This window comes from Vespa crabro, chromosome 8, assembly GCF_910589235.1.
Source record: "Vespa crabro chromosome 8, iyVesCrab1.2, whole genome shotgun sequence".
Taxonomy (NCBI): Eukaryota; Metazoa; Arthropoda; class Insecta; order Hymenoptera; family Vespidae; genus Vespa; species Vespa crabro.
In genome coordinates this window covers 7,359,920-7,378,656 of record NC_060962.1, presented here as the reverse complement: position 1 = coordinate 7,378,656, position 18,737 = coordinate 7,359,920, and the positions used below count along the sequence as shown (strand labels likewise).

General features: G+C 28.1%; 4 protein-coding genes across 17 annotated transcripts; 2 read left to right on the top strand and 2 right to left on the bottom strand.

The window, feature by feature from the left end:
• Window positions 1–142: 142 nt before the first annotated feature.
• LOC124425895 (ectonucleoside triphosphate diphosphohydrolase 5) lies at window positions 143–3,172 on the bottom strand. Of its 2 annotated transcripts, none has more exons than XM_046966921.1 (4): window positions 3,034–3,172; window positions 744–1,892; window positions 470–646; window positions 143–323 (listed from the first exon to the last, which is right to left on the bottom strand). In XM_046966921.1, exons 1-4 carry the CDS (start codon window positions 3,052–3,054, stop codon window positions 246–248), a joined length of 1,425 nt encoding a protein of 474 aa, XP_046822877.1. In that variant the 5' UTR covers window positions 3,055–3,172; the 3' UTR covers window positions 143–245. The 2 variants fall into 2 exon arrangements, with proteins under 2 accessions (XP_046822877.1, XP_046822878.1); XM_046966922.1 differs by lacking the exon at window positions 3,034–3,172 and adding an exon at window positions 2,363–2,875.
• On the top strand, window positions 3,167–6,024 carry LOC124425896 (mitochondrial 2-oxodicarboxylate carrier). 5 transcript variants are annotated; one of them, XM_046966925.1, is made up of 7 exons: window positions 3,167–3,300; window positions 4,554–4,823; window positions 4,884–4,990; window positions 5,072–5,134; window positions 5,236–5,526; window positions 5,600–5,745; window positions 5,840–6,024. In XM_046966925.1, the coding sequence occupies exons 2-7, from the start codon at window positions 4,643–4,645 to the stop codon at window positions 5,958–5,960; spliced, it is 909 nt and encodes a 302-aa protein (XP_046822881.1). In that variant the 5' UTR covers window positions 3,167–3,300; window positions 4,554–4,642; the 3' UTR covers window positions 5,961–6,024. The 5 variants fall into 5 exon arrangements, with proteins under 5 accessions (XP_046822881.1, XP_046822884.1, XP_046822879.1 ...); XM_046966923.1 differs by lacking the exon at window positions 3,167–3,300 and adding an exon at window positions 4,116–4,347; XM_046966926.1 differs by lacking the exon at window positions 3,167–3,300 and adding an exon at window positions 4,116–4,347 and having other exon boundaries at window positions 4,491–4,823.
• A 76-nt stretch (window positions 6,025–6,100) lies between these two features.
• On the bottom strand, window positions 6,101–7,184 carry LOC124425897. Its single transcript, XM_046966929.1, has 3 exons — window positions 6,842–7,184; window positions 6,422–6,746; window positions 6,101–6,284 (listed from the first exon to the last, which is right to left on the bottom strand). Exons 1-3 carry the CDS (start codon window positions 7,178–7,180, stop codon window positions 6,205–6,207), a joined length of 744 nt encoding a protein of 247 aa, XP_046822885.1. The 5' UTR covers window positions 7,181–7,184; the 3' UTR covers window positions 6,101–6,204.
• Window positions 7,185–7,547: 363 nt separating this feature from the next.
• On the top strand, window positions 7,548–16,146 carry LOC124425894 (wiskott-Aldrich syndrome protein family member 3). 9 transcript variants are annotated; one of them, XR_006942599.1, is made up of 11 exons: window positions 8,904–9,040; window positions 9,152–9,382; window positions 10,745–11,093; window positions 11,263–11,416; window positions 11,497–11,611; window positions 11,902–11,934; window positions 13,237–13,529; window positions 13,602–13,912; window positions 14,001–14,417; window positions 14,595–14,926; window positions 16,087–16,146. XR_006942599.1 is itself a non-coding variant. In XM_046966919.1 (10 exons), exons 3-10 carry the CDS (start codon window positions 10,820–10,822, stop codon window positions 14,774–14,776), a joined length of 1,779 nt encoding a protein of 592 aa, XP_046822875.1. In that variant the 5' UTR covers window positions 7,548–7,681; window positions 9,152–9,382; window positions 10,745–10,819; the 3' UTR covers window positions 14,777–15,640. The 9 variants fall into 9 exon arrangements, 8 of the variants coding, with proteins under 8 accessions (XP_046822875.1, XP_046822874.1, XP_046822872.1 ...); XM_046966919.1 differs by lacking the exons at window positions 8,904–9,040; window positions 16,087–16,146 and adding an exon at window positions 7,548–7,681 and having other exon boundaries at window positions 14,595–15,640; XM_046966918.1 differs by lacking the exons at window positions 8,904–9,040; window positions 16,087–16,146 and adding an exon at window positions 7,794–7,921 and having other exon boundaries at window positions 14,595–15,640.
• Window positions 16,147–18,737: the final 2,591 nt, after the last annotated feature.

The window sequence follows — 18,737 nt, the reverse complement described above, 5'->3', positions numbered from 1 at the left end:
TCAATTATAATTGATAATTATAATTGATATTATAAATTAACATTAATAATAATATAATATTAACCATTTATAATTTCCCATTGTAAAATCTTTTTAAATTATATTTTTTTTAAAACTTAACTTTTATATTAAGATTTGTTGATACTGACGACATTCAATACTTTTTAATAACGTACTATTAAAAATTAATAATTTTTCTATTTCCATTATTTTTCTATATATTAATATTGTTTTTTCTACCAATGTCAAAGACCACTTTGTAATACGTTAAAGGCAGCTCCTAAAGCCCAGCTTAACTCATGTTGATTGATTTTCTTATATAACTGCAATAAAAACATAAATCTCATTTATAAAATATGATTTTATATACTTTTTATCTATATCTAAATTTTTTCTTTATATATTTTCATTGTTTTATCATTGTTTAAAAAAAATATATATATATATATAAACACACAATCATACTTACAAATAACCTTGTAGAAGGTTCTAAACCAAAACCATTATGTAACAAGACATAAATAAATGTTAAATCCAAACACATAAATGGTTGCTCTGCATTAGGATAATCACAAGTTTCTGTTGCTTGTTTTAGAAAAGCACCCAAATGTATGACACCACCAGAGAAAGGGTCTATTAAACCTACCTGTAATAATCAATTATTAGTTTAAATTATATTAGAGAGAGAGAGAGAGAGAAAGAGAATGGAACAATAATTGAAAAAATAAAATATAAAAATTTACCTCTGTAGCTCGTTCAAAGTAATAAGAAAAAGCGTATATTTCATGAGTACCCAATCCTATTGGCTTATTACTTATTGTATTAACATATTTTTCAACAATTTTTAAACATTCTGAAAATCTTACGATCGGTCTATTCTCATCACCTCCTGCAAAATTTTGTGTCTTAACCGTTTTAAGTGTTGCATTAACAGGTCCTTTTATTATATAATTTTGTCCTCCATAACTCCATGGAGCACTCACAATTGGATTTATACATTCAGATCGGATTACTATTGTATCCTTTGTAGTAGTATTTTTTATAGTCATTCCATGCGTCAGAATTTCTTTTCTAGCAGCCATTAAACCCATTCCTAGATAGCTATGCGTATATACGCTCATATTATGACTAAAAGCATTAATAGCATACACATGTTGTTTCAATTCTTTCGCTTGCATTTTATTTGGTGAAAAAGTTACTTGCGTAGAGCCCCCACCAAGATCAAGTGCAGCTACCGTATTTTCTGATGTATGAGAATTAAGTTTATCCAATAGAAAATTTACTGTGAACCAAGAAAAAATTCCTTCACTAGCTCCGTCCATTACAGAAATTGAATTTTTTGATATTCTGAAGCCAGATGACTCAAAAAGTTTACTACATTCTTCAAGTATATTATTTGCTTTATGTCCAGGCAATAATCTAAGGCCAGCAGTAGCCTTCATAGTAAGCGGAGTATTAGACCATTCTGATTGTGGTATAACTGATTTAGCTTTTTCCAAAAGCTTAATAAGAGATTGTGCTGCAACTTTTGGATCATCTGCAAATGCACTTAATCCAGGTTTGGTTTCACTGTACATTTCAGCATCTAATATTAGATGATGGTTGAGAATTGATTCGTGAAAGCTAAATGCTAATACACGACTGCCGGTAGATCCAGCATCGATGATAACAACATAAAATGGCTTTTGTATATTTAATGAAAATGCTAAAGTATCAATAACCTTACTACCAATTCTTATTGGCTTTAAATCATTTGCTATTGCAATATAACCAAGGAATAATATACCAAGTAAAGTAATTATCATAAAATATCTTCTTCCAGGTTGACTGATACTTTTTTTCATACTGGGTGATGATTCCTTTTCATAGAATTTTTCATTTTCAGATTTTAGCTACAAAAGAATAATATTGATAAGAATATGATATAAATAACCTTTATTAAAAGTAATTAAGTAAAAAAGAAAGGCCCAATTTAACTTCATAAAATATAATATCACAATTGATATACCTCAATAATTATTAGCATTAGAATTTTAGACATTATAAACAAAAGAAAATTTTGTCAATGATAATGTTAATTAGTTTATAAAAGAGTATAAATAATTACAAAATTTTCTGTCATATGTCAGACAAATAAAGAGTAAGGCAGGCAGAAGAAAAATATGACAGAAAAAAGAAATATGTTAAAAAAGATAAAAAGAATGAAAGGAGAAAGAAATAAAAATGAGAGAAATAATAGAAGTTTTGTAGAAAAAGAAAAAAAAAGAAAGAAAAGAAAAGTTTAAGCACGAATCATGCAGAGACAAAAATAGAAAGATATAAAAAAAAAAAGCAAGATATCGAATCCATAATTATCACTTACAAGCTTATACTGCATTTAATGCAGATTTGTTTCGTATTTATTTATTAAAAAAAAAAAAAAAATACTTTAAGTATATCTTAATAGTAAAAGAAATCGTTTCATGTTATAAACTTCATCGTCCATATTTCCAACTCAACAAATGTTGCGTATAGATAATACACACACACATACATACATACATACATACATACATACATATATATATATATACACTATATATACACTTTCTTTACGCGGTACACGTGGCTTTCGATTCATATGTATGTATATAATATGTATATGTGTATGTATCTATGTATAAATGTATGTGTGTTGTGTACGTATATAGAAACATGTGCTGTGTCAAGAAGTGGAGATGAGTAGAAAAAAATGGAATAGATATTCCCCTCCCTTGATGACTTGCATTACGTCGTTTATAATATAACATTTAATATAAGAATAATTACTACGTAATATAATTCATGAGAAATCATTAAATTATATTAAAAATAAATTTCAGAAGAGAATAGATTTAATGATACTGACAAAAAAAAAAAAAAAAAGAAAAGGAAAAAAAGAAGAAACTTTCTCATTCTTTGAAGTTAGATTCAAAAAGATTTAATTATGCAATCTTTCTACAATTTCTCGTAAAAACTTATTTTATTTATATATGTATATATGCAGATAGATACCTTTCTTTGTCTCACGCTCATTTTGACTGGATGTTTATAATGAAATTGTTAGGAAAAAAAAAAAAAAAAGAAAAGAAATATATATATGATATAAGCAACGAATATGAACAGTACGAGTTATGGCGGGATCACAGTAAAATCCAATTATTACTGCTTGGCGGAGATACTTCGAACTCTTCCTTTCTATATTTTACGCACAAGGCAGCTATTGAAGTCCAGTATATGTTGAAATCATTATGACCTGGCGATATACGATAACGTTTCAAGGTCATTCTTGCTAATCTGCTATTTTATTACCGAATTCCTTATCCAAGTAAATTCTAATTTTCATATGCATATATACATGACGACGTTGTTTAAACATTTACACTTTATTTTATATGATTTCGTTACTTGTCCAAAAAAGAAAAAAAAAAAAAGAAGAAAAGGAGGAAAAAGAAAGATAGTAATTAGCTTAAATGGAAATATTTGTGTTATCAAAAAATATACGTGTATATGTACAAGTGTGATATAATATTGTGTTTTTTCATAACCTATTATTCATTCGCACGTAAATGTAGATTAAATATACATGTATGCATATTTGTTTTTAATCAAATGGTTAAGGATAAAATCTTGATCTTATAAAATTGATATTATGTTATCTTGTGTCATGTTATCGTAAAGTAATCTTATTAGTTATAATATTTTATATTTTATTTGAGATATTAGATTTTTTTATCATTGACATGTAATTACAATACAATTCAATAAAAATATATTTTATTTCATTTCTTTTCTCTATAAATAGAAATTTTATATTGAGACTAAATATGGGTACATCTTAAAGAATTGCATAATCTTTCTTTTATGTAGTTCTGTATATGTCATAATATATTGAACAATAAAGTATTTATAGAGAACATTTGAGATATATTTTTTTATGACTGATTAATTGATATTTCAGGATTGAAAAATTAATGTTACTTCGATATAAATGTTATTAGTAAAAAAGTTATTCTTATTTTCATTCATGCATTATTAATCATATTTCTTATATTTTTCTTTTTAATGGTGTATTTATTTTTTTCTTCTTAAAGATAAGAGTACAATTGCATAATATTAAAGATAAAGGAATTTCTCATTGACATGAGAAAGAAATGTATCTGTGATAAAGAAATGCTTTATATTAAATATCTTTTGCTACATTTAATAAGAAAATTGTTTAATATAAATTTTATAGTCATTGATTAAAGTAGTTGAATGATTGAGCTGTGTGTTTGGTGTAATGAAATTTGATATAAATTGTTGTGAAAATATAGCCACAAAAGTCAGGTTAGAATTTTTAAGTTTAAAAATAGATTGCAAGTCAGTAAACACATTTATAGCATGTATTCATAGTAGAAAAACCTCGGATATTCCGCAAGTTCTTTTTATTCAAGAGAAAGCTCTGATACAATGGATACTTTCAATTTCAGGCAGTCTTAGTTTAATGCAATAAATATATATATATATGGAATTATTTATATTATTTTATTCAGGGTGAATTGTTATTCAGAATAGAAAATATTGATTGTTGTGATATTAAGAAGTGATTACAAAAGATGTTAAGAACAAGAAGCTGAAAACAATGTATCAACAAAAAGTACATCCTACCAAAAGAAATCTTATAAATGAAGGCATCATACAAATTGGTGCTGGTGGTTCTGCAGGCTTTGTTGAAGTTTGTATAATGCATCCAATGGATCTTATCAAAACACGATTTCAACTTCAAGTTAGAATGCAAGCAGCAGATGCCACTTATTACACAGGTATAATGCGATTATGAAAACTATAATAAAATATTAATTTTGTTGTTTGTTGCTATATAGGCATTATAGATTGTATGCATAAGATGTGTAAAACTGAAGGTATTACTGCATTGTGGAAAGGATTGCTTCCACCAATCATTGTAGAAACACCTAAAAGAGCAGTGAAAGTATGCATTGAATATTTTAGTTATCAAATTTTTTTTTTTTAATTTATATTAAATTTATTATTATAATTTCTTTTCTTTTAGTTTTTTACATTCGAACAATACAAACAATTCTTTTTATTTGGTGCTGCGTCGCCTACTCCTTTGGTAACAATAATAGATTGAATCATTATTTCTATTAATATATTATTTAATATATATATATATATATATTTTTAAGGAGAATTTTAAAAATGTAATTATTGTAGACATTCTCATGCGCTGGCTTCTTTGCTGGAATTACCGAAGGAATTTTGGTGAATCCTTTTGAAGTTATCAAAATAAAGCAACAATCAAATCGTGTAGGAAGACCATCAACTGCTATTGTAACAAGAGAAATTATATCAAAATATGGATTTGGATTAAATGGGCTTTATAAAGGATTAACTGCCACTATGATGAGAAATGCCGTATTTAATTCTTTTTATTTTGGATTTTATCATTCTGTAAAAAGTTACATACCAGTAAATAAAGAACCCTTACTTGAATTCGTAACTAAGGTAATTATAACATAATATTTATGAACATTTTTTATATTATTATATTTTTAATAAAATATTATTGATTGTTTAGGTCGGTCTAGGTTTTGTGTCAGGTACAGTAGCTTCTTGTTTGAATATACCTTTTGATGTCGCTAAAAGTCGTATACAAGGACCACAAGGAAATATACAATACAAGGGAACACTAAATACTATATGTATTATTTATAAAAACGAAGGGTATAAAACTATTGTTTCATATTACTTATAGATTGATAAAATTAAACATTACTTATATTTTCTTATTTTTTTTTTTTTCTTTTTTTTATTTCAGTTTCAAAGCTTTATACAAAGGTTTATTGCCAAAAGTATTGAGATTGGGTCCAGGTGGAGCTATTATGCTTGTAGTTTATGATTATATGCATGAATATCTTACTAACAAATTTTCATATTGATTTTTATGCTACATAATGTACACAATAAGTCTATAACATTAAATATATTAATAAGTAATTCATATTCTTTTACAGTATAATAAAAAATTTGCATTTTTTATTACGAAAATAACAATCTAATAGTATTATATTTTATTATAGAAAATTACTAATTACTTTGTAATAATATTTTTCCTATTTATATGCAATCTTATTATTGAATTCTTAAGATTAAGTTTATAAACAAATATACAAATTTCATGTTTTAATCATCTAATATTTTATCTAGCCAGATTTCAAGATCAATTGGTTTAGTTGATAAGGTAGCAGACTGTGTTTTGAGTTCTACAAATAAAAATTTGTAAATCATAAGTTAAAATAAATCAAATAATTCAATGATACAAGAGATTTATAAAAAATGCAAAAAAATAGAGTCTATATATTTTATTAAAATATTTTAAAAAATAAATTAATTAAATTACCATTTTTAGAAAATACATCTGTTGAAGCCATTTGTTTCTTATTGCTTTGTAAGGTGGATGATTTAAGAGACAATAAGAAATCTAAACTTTCTTCTGTATCACTATCGTCACTTTTATCTTCTATCTGAGCTTCAAATGTTTTATTATCTGTCATAGACTTTTGAAGATTTAAATTCATCTCTAGTTTTTCTTTACTTTCTCTATCTAATGATTTATTAAAATTCATTGTATTAGATGAACTAGAAATTTCTAAATTAGATAGAATATCATTATAAATTTCTTTTCCTTCTTCAACAGCATTGTAGAAACTCGTTAATTGATCAGCCTATAATATACATTTATAAAAAATATATAAATTATATAGTAACATAATTTGATAAAGAATAATATTATGTGTAATGTCGATATGAAAATACTTACTGTGAAATATTCATCCTTTATTTTAACACATTCATTAAAAGGTATGCACCTCATAGCAGCAGAAAGTAAGTTTAAATCTAGAGTAAAATAGTCAAAACATCCTAATACATCTGCAGACCAATTCTTTTCACATTTAAAAACAAATTGCCCATCCATCGAAATTGGTTGGTTTATAAAAGATTCAAAATCTTTACTTTTGTCATCAATTTTTGCGTTATTGTCATACTCAGCATAAGATTGTTTAGGTTGTACTAATAATTGTGGTTTTTCCTTAGATTCTGTTTTCTTTTGTGGACGTTTCCCTCCACCATTTTTACGATAATTTTTCATGTTACTCATATTTTTTATAAAATAAAAATACACTTGTTACACGTTAACAATAGTGACAAAAGATTTTGTTATTTAATCTTTTTTCTGACTTCAATAGTGGCAAAAGATATTGTTATTTAATCTTTTTTCTGACTTATCTACGTGATAGAAGTACGAACATTCGTTGAATTAAAAAAAGAAAAATTTTAATAAAATAGAAAAAGAAAAAACAGGAAAATAAGGGTAACGAAAATAGAACAGTGGAGGATTAACAAGAGTAACTGGAAGTGGTGGCATTAAATTCGAAATGGCTGCCATGTTAGATCTTCAAACAGTTTTTAAACGATTGTATAACAAACTCGTGAAGACAACAGTGTAAATAAAAATGAATTAGTTGTAGTGTTTATGAAGGATCAAAGAAAAATAATTGCCAAAAAAAAGAAAAAAAGAAAAAAAAAAAATAAAAAATCGATATCTTTTACGTCTAAATAAGATTATATAAACAGCGCATGATTAGTGATGGAATTATAGGTTAGGAGCATGTCAATGAAATAACGAAGAACATATTGATATAAAACGATTGAATAATCAATGCCAAGACTTTTTTTAATTAACAATAATATCTTATGTTTAAACGTTGTTACGAAAATTTTTTAATTATGTCAGATTTGCAAAAATTATTAGTAAATCAGATGACATCACGTTGGACGTAGTTATCGTCTATAATAAAAAAGATTGAAAATTATTTATAAAGAAAATCAAATAATCAAGGTATTCATATTTAAAATTTCCCGCGATTTTGATTTGCGTGTTGTTGCGTTGATGTAACGGGAGTAACTCAGTCAGTTGCTTGTCATTCGGTCGGTTGGTTGGTCTTTCGTTTTGTCCACGGTTGGTTGAAAAGAACAGCGCCGCGATTAACAGCGCTTGAAGAACGTTTACAATTGCAACAATAAGTTGAACGTAAAAAAAATAAATACGAATCGAAGAAATAAACGCCATATTATACGCTGACGAGTGAACTCGTTTGTACTCGTTTTGGTAAAGAGAGAAAAACATTTCTTATCGGTGAAAGAACGTAATTATAAGAAGGGGAGGTTAGGGAGGGGGTGTGGTACGTTTCAATGATCGTACTACTACGTTGACCGACATTATGCGTATACGTGAAGTTAGCCATACTCCGCTGAATATGGTGAGTTAACGATGGGTGTAAGAAGAAGTCTCGCGAGAAAACGTGACACGTCTTGTCAGTTGATGGAAGACGAAAGTAGTAGTAGGCGAGGCGGGGCGGGGCGTGGCGCAGTGTGACGAGAAGGAAGTTGTGTGCTATGGTGAAGTGTGTTGAGACGAGGAGAGGTGGGGGCGAGAGAAAATATGGCGAATCGAAATCAGACGAATATCTTATTAGTCTTTTCATTTTGCCTTTTTAAACGCTTTCTATCGTGATGATATAGTCTAGAAATCCTTTTAAAAGAAATGACCTAAATCTACTTAACGCTTTTCCTTCTGTATTGACTTTCAATATTCTTTAAGTCGACGAAGTATCGTGTGTTCATAGTTTGGCAGTAACTCGTACAGAGAGAATTGTAGTTACGATAATATAAAAAGTAAAAGAAATAAAAACGATTATGTAGATGAATTTATAGATAAATAAAAAGGGATGTAAATTTATATAAGTAGAAACGTTGATAAATTCATATGTCTTTTATCGGTTTACTTTAATAAAATCAGTAAAAAAGATAGTTATATGAAAGAGAAAAAGAGAGAGTGAGAGGGAGAGAGAGAGAGAGAGAGAGAGAGAGAGAGGTGGGGAGCGTAAAGCGCCATCGTGTGGCTGGGAACAGAATTGCAGGGTGACACATGGCCGCCGGGGTGGCAGCTACGTAGGGGGTGATTCTTCTCCTTAAATCGAAATGAAAAAAAAATATATATATATATAAATTTTAAACATATACAACGGTTTCGGAGTTTTCATACGATCAATCTTATTTCTCTTAACAGGTGTTTAATGTGAACAAGAAAGGAAGATAGTGCACCGCCATGACATTAGTGCAAAATTCAAGAGGTCAAAACTGAAATTAATCATGCCCATTTATATGTGATATTATATTATCGGAATTGGGTGTAAATGTTTCTACCGTGATGAACACTACTTTAAAAAGTTCAAAAGACTGTGGATTTTTATCTTCACATGTGATTACATTATGTCATCATCTAATCTCAAAATATGAGGTATGAATACGTTTAATTATTACTAAATAAATGTTCCATGTTTTTTTAACGTCATCTATCTATTTATCATTTGTTCAAATATGCTTAATATTTGCCGATCTCTTTTAAATCTTCATTCATATTTAAAGTAGATTATCTTGGGCTAGATATATAGTCATAGTTTATTGTTATTTATTACCGTTCTTCAAGGATGCTCTGATAATTTGACATTATATTTTTTTTTTCCACATTAATTTATATCTCTCATTTCATTACTTACAAGTTTTCTAAACTTATAAAGATTTCATTTAATAAGAGAATTATTATACATTATTCCTATATATCTATTTGTTTTACATAGATCTTTAATAATGTCTAAGCATGCTTTTAGGTATAACATATAGATAATAAAAAATTGTTCAAATGAAAATATATTATCATAAGTAAATAATTGATCTCAGACTATTTTTAAATTTCAATTTTCATTTTAACCTTTTCCATTCACTTCTCGTTAACAGCTTCCGCTTATTTATCACTTATAAAATATGAATGTTACATATAAATTTGTATAATTATGTTCATACATATTGATTTATATTATGTATTGATTATTTTCTTATATATCTTCTTCAGATTTATTTATCTCGCTCATCGTCGTACATTTGCTAACCGCACGACATATATATATATATATATATATATATATATATATATATATATTATATATATATCGTTTGTCCTTCCATACTTATCGTTTTATCTTTATTCCTTATGATGAACGAAGGTAAAAATCTCGCGATATTAGATTTCTTATCCTTATATAGCACCTTATATTTAAACGATTCCGATGTACATATAAATCACTCATGACGTATAAATACAATATCTAATGCCTTAAGATCCGTTATATGTACATTCGAATACTACTAGAACTAATTGTAGAACTGATTGTAAAGCTGCTCTCATGCGTATACTAATCCTAACGTTTCCTTTTCTGTCTCCGCGAGTATCGCCTTTCGCAGGTCGTTAGACTTTTATTTAACGTAACACGATCGCTCACTTTTATTTATTATTTCTTTTCTTTTAAGTAAATTAAAACTCGAATACATTAATGATAACGTACACGTGCACATATACACTTAAAAATATATTATATATGATATGTGATATATAAATATATATAGATCCTTTCTTTTTTTTTTTTTTTAAACATATATTATTATTAATATTATTTCTTATATGTATATATATATATATATATATATGTGTGTGTATATATATTTGTTTATCATCGTTATCAATTTATTACGAATTAATTGAGAAACTCAAGTAAAAGTTAAAAGTATTAGAAAAACTTAACAAAATAAAAACGTCTTATTGCAGATTTTGAAAGAACGGTGAATGATTTACGAAGCCTAATCAAAAGGATCGTAACGCAAAACTAATTGAGAAAAAAAAATGCCTCTTCCGAAAAGATTGGTGGAACCCGTTCACGTCGCACGTGGTACGATACCGGAAGATTTTCCATTACCGTCGGAATTAGAAGCTGTCACCAATGGTACTTTGGCTAATACCATTAGACAACTCTCCAGCCTATCACGGCATGCCGAAGATCTCTTTGCAGAGCTAACCAGGGAAGCTCATGCGTTAAGCGACAGGGCAAATTCTTTGCAAGCTAGGATAGATCGATTGGCCGTCAAGGTCACTCAACTTGATAGCAATGTCGAGGAAGGTTGGTGGGGTCGATCGTAGAAATTTTAGAAATGATTAATGAATTTTTCTTATTTAATATATAAAGAAATTATTTAATTATTATTTTGAACTTATCATTGGCATATAAATTTGATATAATAATATTAATGGAATTATTACAAAGAGTAATAATTATTTATTTTATTTAGTTTCATTACAAGATATACACATGAGGAAGGCATTCAAGAGTTCGGTCGTTTTCGATCAACAAGTAGTATCAAGGGATACGATGCCAACGGCGATGTTAGAAACTTATCGTCAATGCGACACACCACCACCTTTAGATAAGCTCAACATTTATAGGTATATATTATGCTAAAATATTTCGCTAACTTTTGATATAGAATTGAATATTGATTTTCAATGATCATTTCATTTATCAGGGAGGACGGAAAAGATGGATTGAAGTTTTACACGGATCCAAATTATTTCTTTGATTTATGGAGTCAAGAGATGTTGAAAGATACGGAAAAGAAATTGCATGATCGAGGGAAAAAGGTAAATAATCGTTGGAAGGTTTATTTTTTTTTTTTAACGCGTGCACCTCGATAACAAAATTTTATCGCGAACGATTATTATTATTATACGGTTAAGAATTACGTTAATAAATTTTTATTTATATATTTTTTTTTCTTTTTATGACGTGAAAGTTATTATTAACTTTGTAAAGATTACATTAACGTGCCTTCGGGGTGCACGAGAAACGTATGAGATAAGTTCACAATATGTATGTATATATTGATATTGCAATTGCTAACTATTTTGGAACTCTATCCCGTTCGTTATAGACTGAAACAGAATATGCCGAACCATACAGAAAGGCAAGTCGATGATTTGGATCTTTGTAGTTTTATTTTATTCCCCTGTTAAATCATAAATACTAAATAATCGATCAGTCACACACTCATCAGTCTCACTTCTCCGTGGTTTTATCCGATCATTAACCACTCTCTTTCTTTCTTTCTTTCTCTCTCTCTATATATATATATTTTTATCTTTCTATCTCACTCTCTCTCTCTCTCTGTCTCTCTTTCTCTCTCTTTCTCTCTCTCTCTCTCTCTCTCTTTTACGCTGACTAGAAATTGCGTTAGTTGCTCGCTTTCAAAGTTTGTAGTTAATGCCCTAGGTAATAGCAAAAGCCAGTGACTTTTTGCATTTTTAGTGTTTTGCTCAGATCTCAGATCAATTGTTTCAAGCCGATTTCATTTTCGACTTAGAAAGAAAAAAAAAATAAAACATTTGATCTCTGTATACTCATCTAAAATCCCTTGATATGTCAGTGCTAACAAAGGACTTCGCTCGAGAGTTAATAATCGTCTTTTTTCTTACTCGAACCACTGATGGCTTTGATTAACAAAAAACAAAAAACAAAAAAAAAAGAAGAAAAAAAAAAGAATACTCACTCTCTCGAGTGATATCCTTGTACGTTTAAAAATCTCACCACAATATCCACATTTCATTGTCACTTTGTCGACCGTTGCAACGCTGCCCTTTTGCAAGTAATGCAAGTTTTTAATGTTACAATTCACAAAAGTCTATGATTATGATGTATCCGGTTTTACGCCAATCAATTATCGACCCTTTCATCTTCGTAATTCAATTGTCACATTTTTTATGTAGGAAATAAAACTTAACGATCAATCAATCTTACAAACGATATCGCAACGATACGATATATTATTTAGCGATCGCACGATTGTGTGATTATTCATTATAGGAAACCATATTTCCTACATATTCGTTACATATTTATTGACTGATTTAGCACTACTAACATACATACATATATACTTTTTATAAAATATATTCGATAGATAATAATAATAATAATAATAATAATAATAATAATAATAATAATAATAATAATAATAATAATAATAATAATAATAACAATAATAATAATAACAATAATAATAATAATAATAATAATACTAATAACAACAACAGCAACAATAATAACAACAAAGAGTGACGATGGTTCGTATTTCTAACGAAGCTCAATCAGTCAAACGAATTCTTTCGAATTGAAATGATTATGCTTGTTCTCATGCAAACACATATCTTAATGGGAAACATAAATAACAATCAGGAATAATTTTTGATATATTTTTTATACGATATAGCCTCATAGGCCACGGAACGAAGGTAGCGGTGGTGGAGGTAGACACAAGAAGCGTGTAAGACAACCTCATAATACAAGGGAAAGGCAGAGACAATTAGCGGTTGGCCATGGGGAATATATAATGCCAACACAAGGGGTTCAATATAGAGCACCTCATACCATGACCGATGAAACGATGATGGGGATGGTCGTGACCGAATCAAGACCACCTAGACCGAACAGTATTGAACTTAGACGAAGTTATCCACCAGAGGAACAACACTTGTATAGCCCTTCTTCCTCTGATCATTATAGGTTCGTAAAGTTAATTAATTAAATAAATCCATTAAGGATTTAAAAAGGAAGATTATTATTTCTGTATTATAGGGCAACGAATTCTGTTACCCATGGTTATGAAGAAAATGTGTACGGTTCTCATTATGCTTCTGGCCAAGGCCAACAAGGTAGCGAAACTTATCAGAGTCCAGGAGGACAAAGTACACCCAGTAGAAGTGGTAGATCGCGACCTTCTCAACCACCTCCGGCACCACCTAGCAATACTTCAAGTAATTCGACTCCCACGGTAGCATCGGCTAATAATACTCCTACCAGAGGGAGATCTATGAGCACTGGTAGAGATACGCTTCCACCTCCTCCACCTCCACCAGGAGAAACAATGTCTCCACCTTCCATGAACGGTAATTTATATTTCTTTTAAAATTTTCTATTTATTTTATCATTAATAGAAAACAAATCTAATAAGGAGTAATAAATGATTTTTTTTAGGTTCGATACCGTCCCACTTGTTAAATAGGAATGGAAGTCGTCCAAACAGTCCTTTACCGAGTCATCATTCGACTCCTACTCCACCAAATCATTCGGCACAAATTGGTACAGACGAAACAGATCCCGTCTCTCAAGATTTACCACCACCACCACCAACACCCGATCCTACACCACCAAGGCCTATTTCTCCACCGTGTAATATTCCTCCACCTCCTCCGCCACCACCACCACCACCAGCTATTAATGGTTCATCCCCACCGGTACCATTGACGAACGGAGATATTGCCAAAATGATAGCCATGTGTCCGCCGAAATTAAAACCATTGAAAAGTATCGATGGACAGCTACGAAAGTCTGTCAATCCGAACATCCCATTGGTAGATCCAAGGAATGATTTACTTAAAGCGATAAGAGACGGTAATTTTTTTTCTTTGAGATTTATTTGATCATCCAATATATATACATATATATATATATGTATTTTTTTTTCTTTTTTTTTTTTTCTTCTTCTTCTCTCTCTCTTTTTTTTTTTCTCTTTTTTTGTCTTGTAAATCTCGACAAATATAAATTAAATATTAATTTTGAATGACGTAGGGATAAAATTGAGAAAAGTAGAAAAAATCGAGCAGAAGGAAGTAGAACGTGTTAACGCATTGAACGACGTTGCATCCATATTGGCTCGCCGTGTTGCTGTCGAATTTAGCGATAGTGATTCAGCTTCGGAAAGCGAATGCGACAGCGAAGGATGGGGCGAACAAGAAACGAATCTCGCGTGACCCACCTCTTTTCCATCTGCCGCCACTGCCTCCTAGAAAAATGACCGAGGAGCTACCCTTTTAATTTCTTCTTGAAATTTCTTTGGGCCATCTACATCAGAATTGTCGAATCGATCTTGCACAGTCTAGCCAAAACTACAAGATCATAAAGTAAGCATAATGTTAATGGTTCGTTTTTCCTTTTTCTTTTTTTTTTCTTTTCTTTTCTTTTTTTTTTTTTCCTTTCATTCTTTTCTCTCTCTCTCTCTCTCTCTCTCTCTCTCTCTCTCTCTCTCTCTCTGTTTTCTTTCTTTTTCTTCTCTTTTTTTATACTTTCTTTAATAGACACCTGCACCAGCGAAGTTAGATATCATTTAACGATTTACTGTGAGAACGTGGGGAATTAAATAAATATAATAATGTCGTTAATCAAATTTATTACGTTTCGGTATGACCGAATTACGATTTATCGCACGACTAAAATTATTCATATAGGAATAAAAGCCAAAGAACCTTGCATATTCATAGATTAAATTTTGTTTCTTTTTTTTTTTTTTTTTTTTTTATTTTATTTTATTTTATTTTATTTTATTTTATTTTGTTTTTCCTTTTTTTTTTCTTTTTTCTTTTTTCCGTTGTATTTTGTATTTTCTCAATCTTGCCACTCGAATATAATTTATGTATTTAAAAAGAGATACAGTACAATGAGAAGAATACTTTAGTTTTCTTTTTTGTTTCTTTTCTTTTCTTTACTTTTTTTTTTTTTTTTTTTTTTTTTTTTTTTTTGTGAAACATTAATTGAAACTAAATATATAATTGATAAAAGCAAGAAAGCTAGATAAGAGACAAAGTTTACATATATTTAAAAATATTAAATTATCACAGACACATATGCATATATATATATATATATATATATATATATATATATATATATATATATATATACATACATCGTGTTTTCTTAGGATATATAAAAATTCTAAAATAATATAAATATTAATTAAATTATATAAAAAGGAATTCGGTACAGTATGACTTGTACTTTAATAACGTTGTTTGTATATCCTTTAAAAATTATAAATCACGTGTGAATTATATCAATTATCTCGTATTATAAAAGATATTATTAAATGATAATACGTTTTATAGTTCGTTATTTTGCACATACAATTGTCATTTATAAATTACGATATGACGATTGTGCCAAATAATGAATTATACTTGTGTATCCTAGAAATATAACGATATTCTCAATACAACAATTACTTTCATTCTATGCAAGGTTCAAACGTCACACGTACGAATAATTTTGGATCGAATGATTTCAGATTCTGTTAATGTATTAATAAAAATGAGAAAGAGTACGTTTTTTTGGATCTACAAAAAAGAAAAAGAAAAAAAAAAAAAAGAAAGAAAGAAAAAAAAGAAAAAAAAAGAAAATGAAAAAAAAAAAGAGAGAGAAAAAAAGTAAGAAAGAAAAAAAAAGAAAAACTAAAAAACAAAGAGAAAAGAAAAAGGAGAAAAAAAAGGAAAAAGAAAATTGTCATGTAATAATAAAAAGAAATTGAAGAAGAAGATAAATAACAAAGTAGAAGATGATGATGATGATGATGATGATGATGATGATGATGATAATAATAATAATAAAATGAAAAAGAAGAATATTATACGCACATGGAAGACATAAAGCATCACTTTTATTAAAGTACTTCTCGATATTTGTCAAGGACATTTATGATGTCCATCTTGGCACATTCCACAGTACCAATAAAGTCTATTTAAACAAATACTTCTTTTCAATTGGACTGTTTAACGATGGTATTAACGATTACAATTTTCACATAATATAGATGAAATAATAAAACTTTGCATTATATATGATTACTATATGCTCTATTAAGTAGGACGTACATGCATATATATATATATATACATACATACATACATATATATATATATATGAAAAAGAGAAAAAAGCCAAAATACAGAGTTTATATTTTTTTCCTTCGTGTCATATATAAGTCTTGTAAAATATTATACTTCGAACTAGTTATTACAATTAGATAGTAATCTATACGAGATGTCTAATAATGATTTGTTACCGCTTCGCCAGAGGATGATCGACTCAAAATAAAAACAGAATTATGTGGCGAATGGACAATATATTATTTCTTTACGCTCTATACGTATAAAAATGAAGAAAAAAATAAAAAATAAAAAATAATAAAAAAGAAAAAGAAAAAAAAAGGAAAGAAAGAAAAAAAAATAATAATGAAACGTATCGTGTGTGCGTCCTACCGCAACGATAATGGTACATCGAGTTTTAACGTTCGGTCGACGGTCTTGCAAATAATAATAATAATAATAATAATAATAATAATAATAATAATAATAATAATAATAATAATAAAAATTATAATAATAATAATAATAATAATAATAATAATAATAATAATAATAATAATAATAATAATAATAATAATAATAATAATAATAATAATCTTCCACGTGTCTGTTGTAAGAGAAATAGCGTTAGAGACTGTCATAAGATTTTTCGCTTGTATCAAGAGATATATCGAGAATATGTAATGAAAAAAAATGCTCCATTATATGTAAGATTTAACGAAGTTGTTATTTAATAAAAATGAAAATTTCCTAGTACATAATGAAATTAAATGTATAATTATATGTAACGACACGATGATATATATATATATACACACACACACACATATATATATATATATATATATATATATATATATATATATATATATATATATGTAACTAATATTATGCCGAATATGTTATTATAAACTAACATTAAGGTTGTTTGAAAGAAGCTATCTGTAATTTATTTTGCATCGGTGTTATAACTAAAGTTAGAGATAAATAGTGGTGTTGCATCATTGCATAATCTTACGTGTTCCAGTAGAGATCTATCCAAAAATAGATAGACATTTGATAGAGACATTAATGAAAAATTATCATCCCTCATCTGTTGATTTAATCGGCATATAGAATTATTTAAAAAAAAATCTGGCCGATCTTCCTGTATTGTTATTGAAACGTATAATAACGAATGATACACCATAGACACGTTTCCTACGTATATCGTATTATCAATTTCATTAATTATTTTTAATATGAATGATTAATTTTCAATGATTTTAATAACTAGCTTGGTGTATTTGGATGATAATTATACCGAATGTATTAAGATGATTAGGATAATAAAAAAGAACAAATATGATTATTGCTTTAGATAACAAAAGAGGCACGTATGAAAAGGAGTGTACGTACAAATGCAACACGTAAATCATATATATATATATATATATATATATATATATATATATATATATATATACATATATATATATATGATGATATATATATATATGTCGTAATATGTTGATATATTGCTCAGCAAAATGATTTTGTCTTTCTCAGAAGGAAACAGATAAAAAGATAGAATCCTCTTTATTTGCTTTAAATATATTACGCTTCTATGAAGCTATACGCGTTAAATTATTGTAAAAATTACGATATACTAATGTAAGTTTGCGATTTCTGAAAAAGTGATAAATCATTGTTTTTTCATATTTAGCAATACGAATAATGAAAAAGATCTGAGATCGCTCGATGGTCCTATGGATCATACTGGCATTGATCTTCTTTTTGCTGCTTGCATTAGAAAACCAAAATAAAATATGACATCTCTATGTAAACATAATTTTCTAATTGATAAAACGCTTTGTAAATCTAGCGTCTAATGAGAATGCTCTAACTACGAACAGAATCTACTCGCAACATTATTTTCATACTTTCATTTTTCATATTGATAATGGCTTCGAGACATGAATTATACGATTATTCTAACAAAAGTTTAAGTGCCAATAATAATGATGGCATCGTGATATATCTATTATTATGTTTAATAAGTCGATTTTTATGCCTGCGAAGTCATTGCAATAAT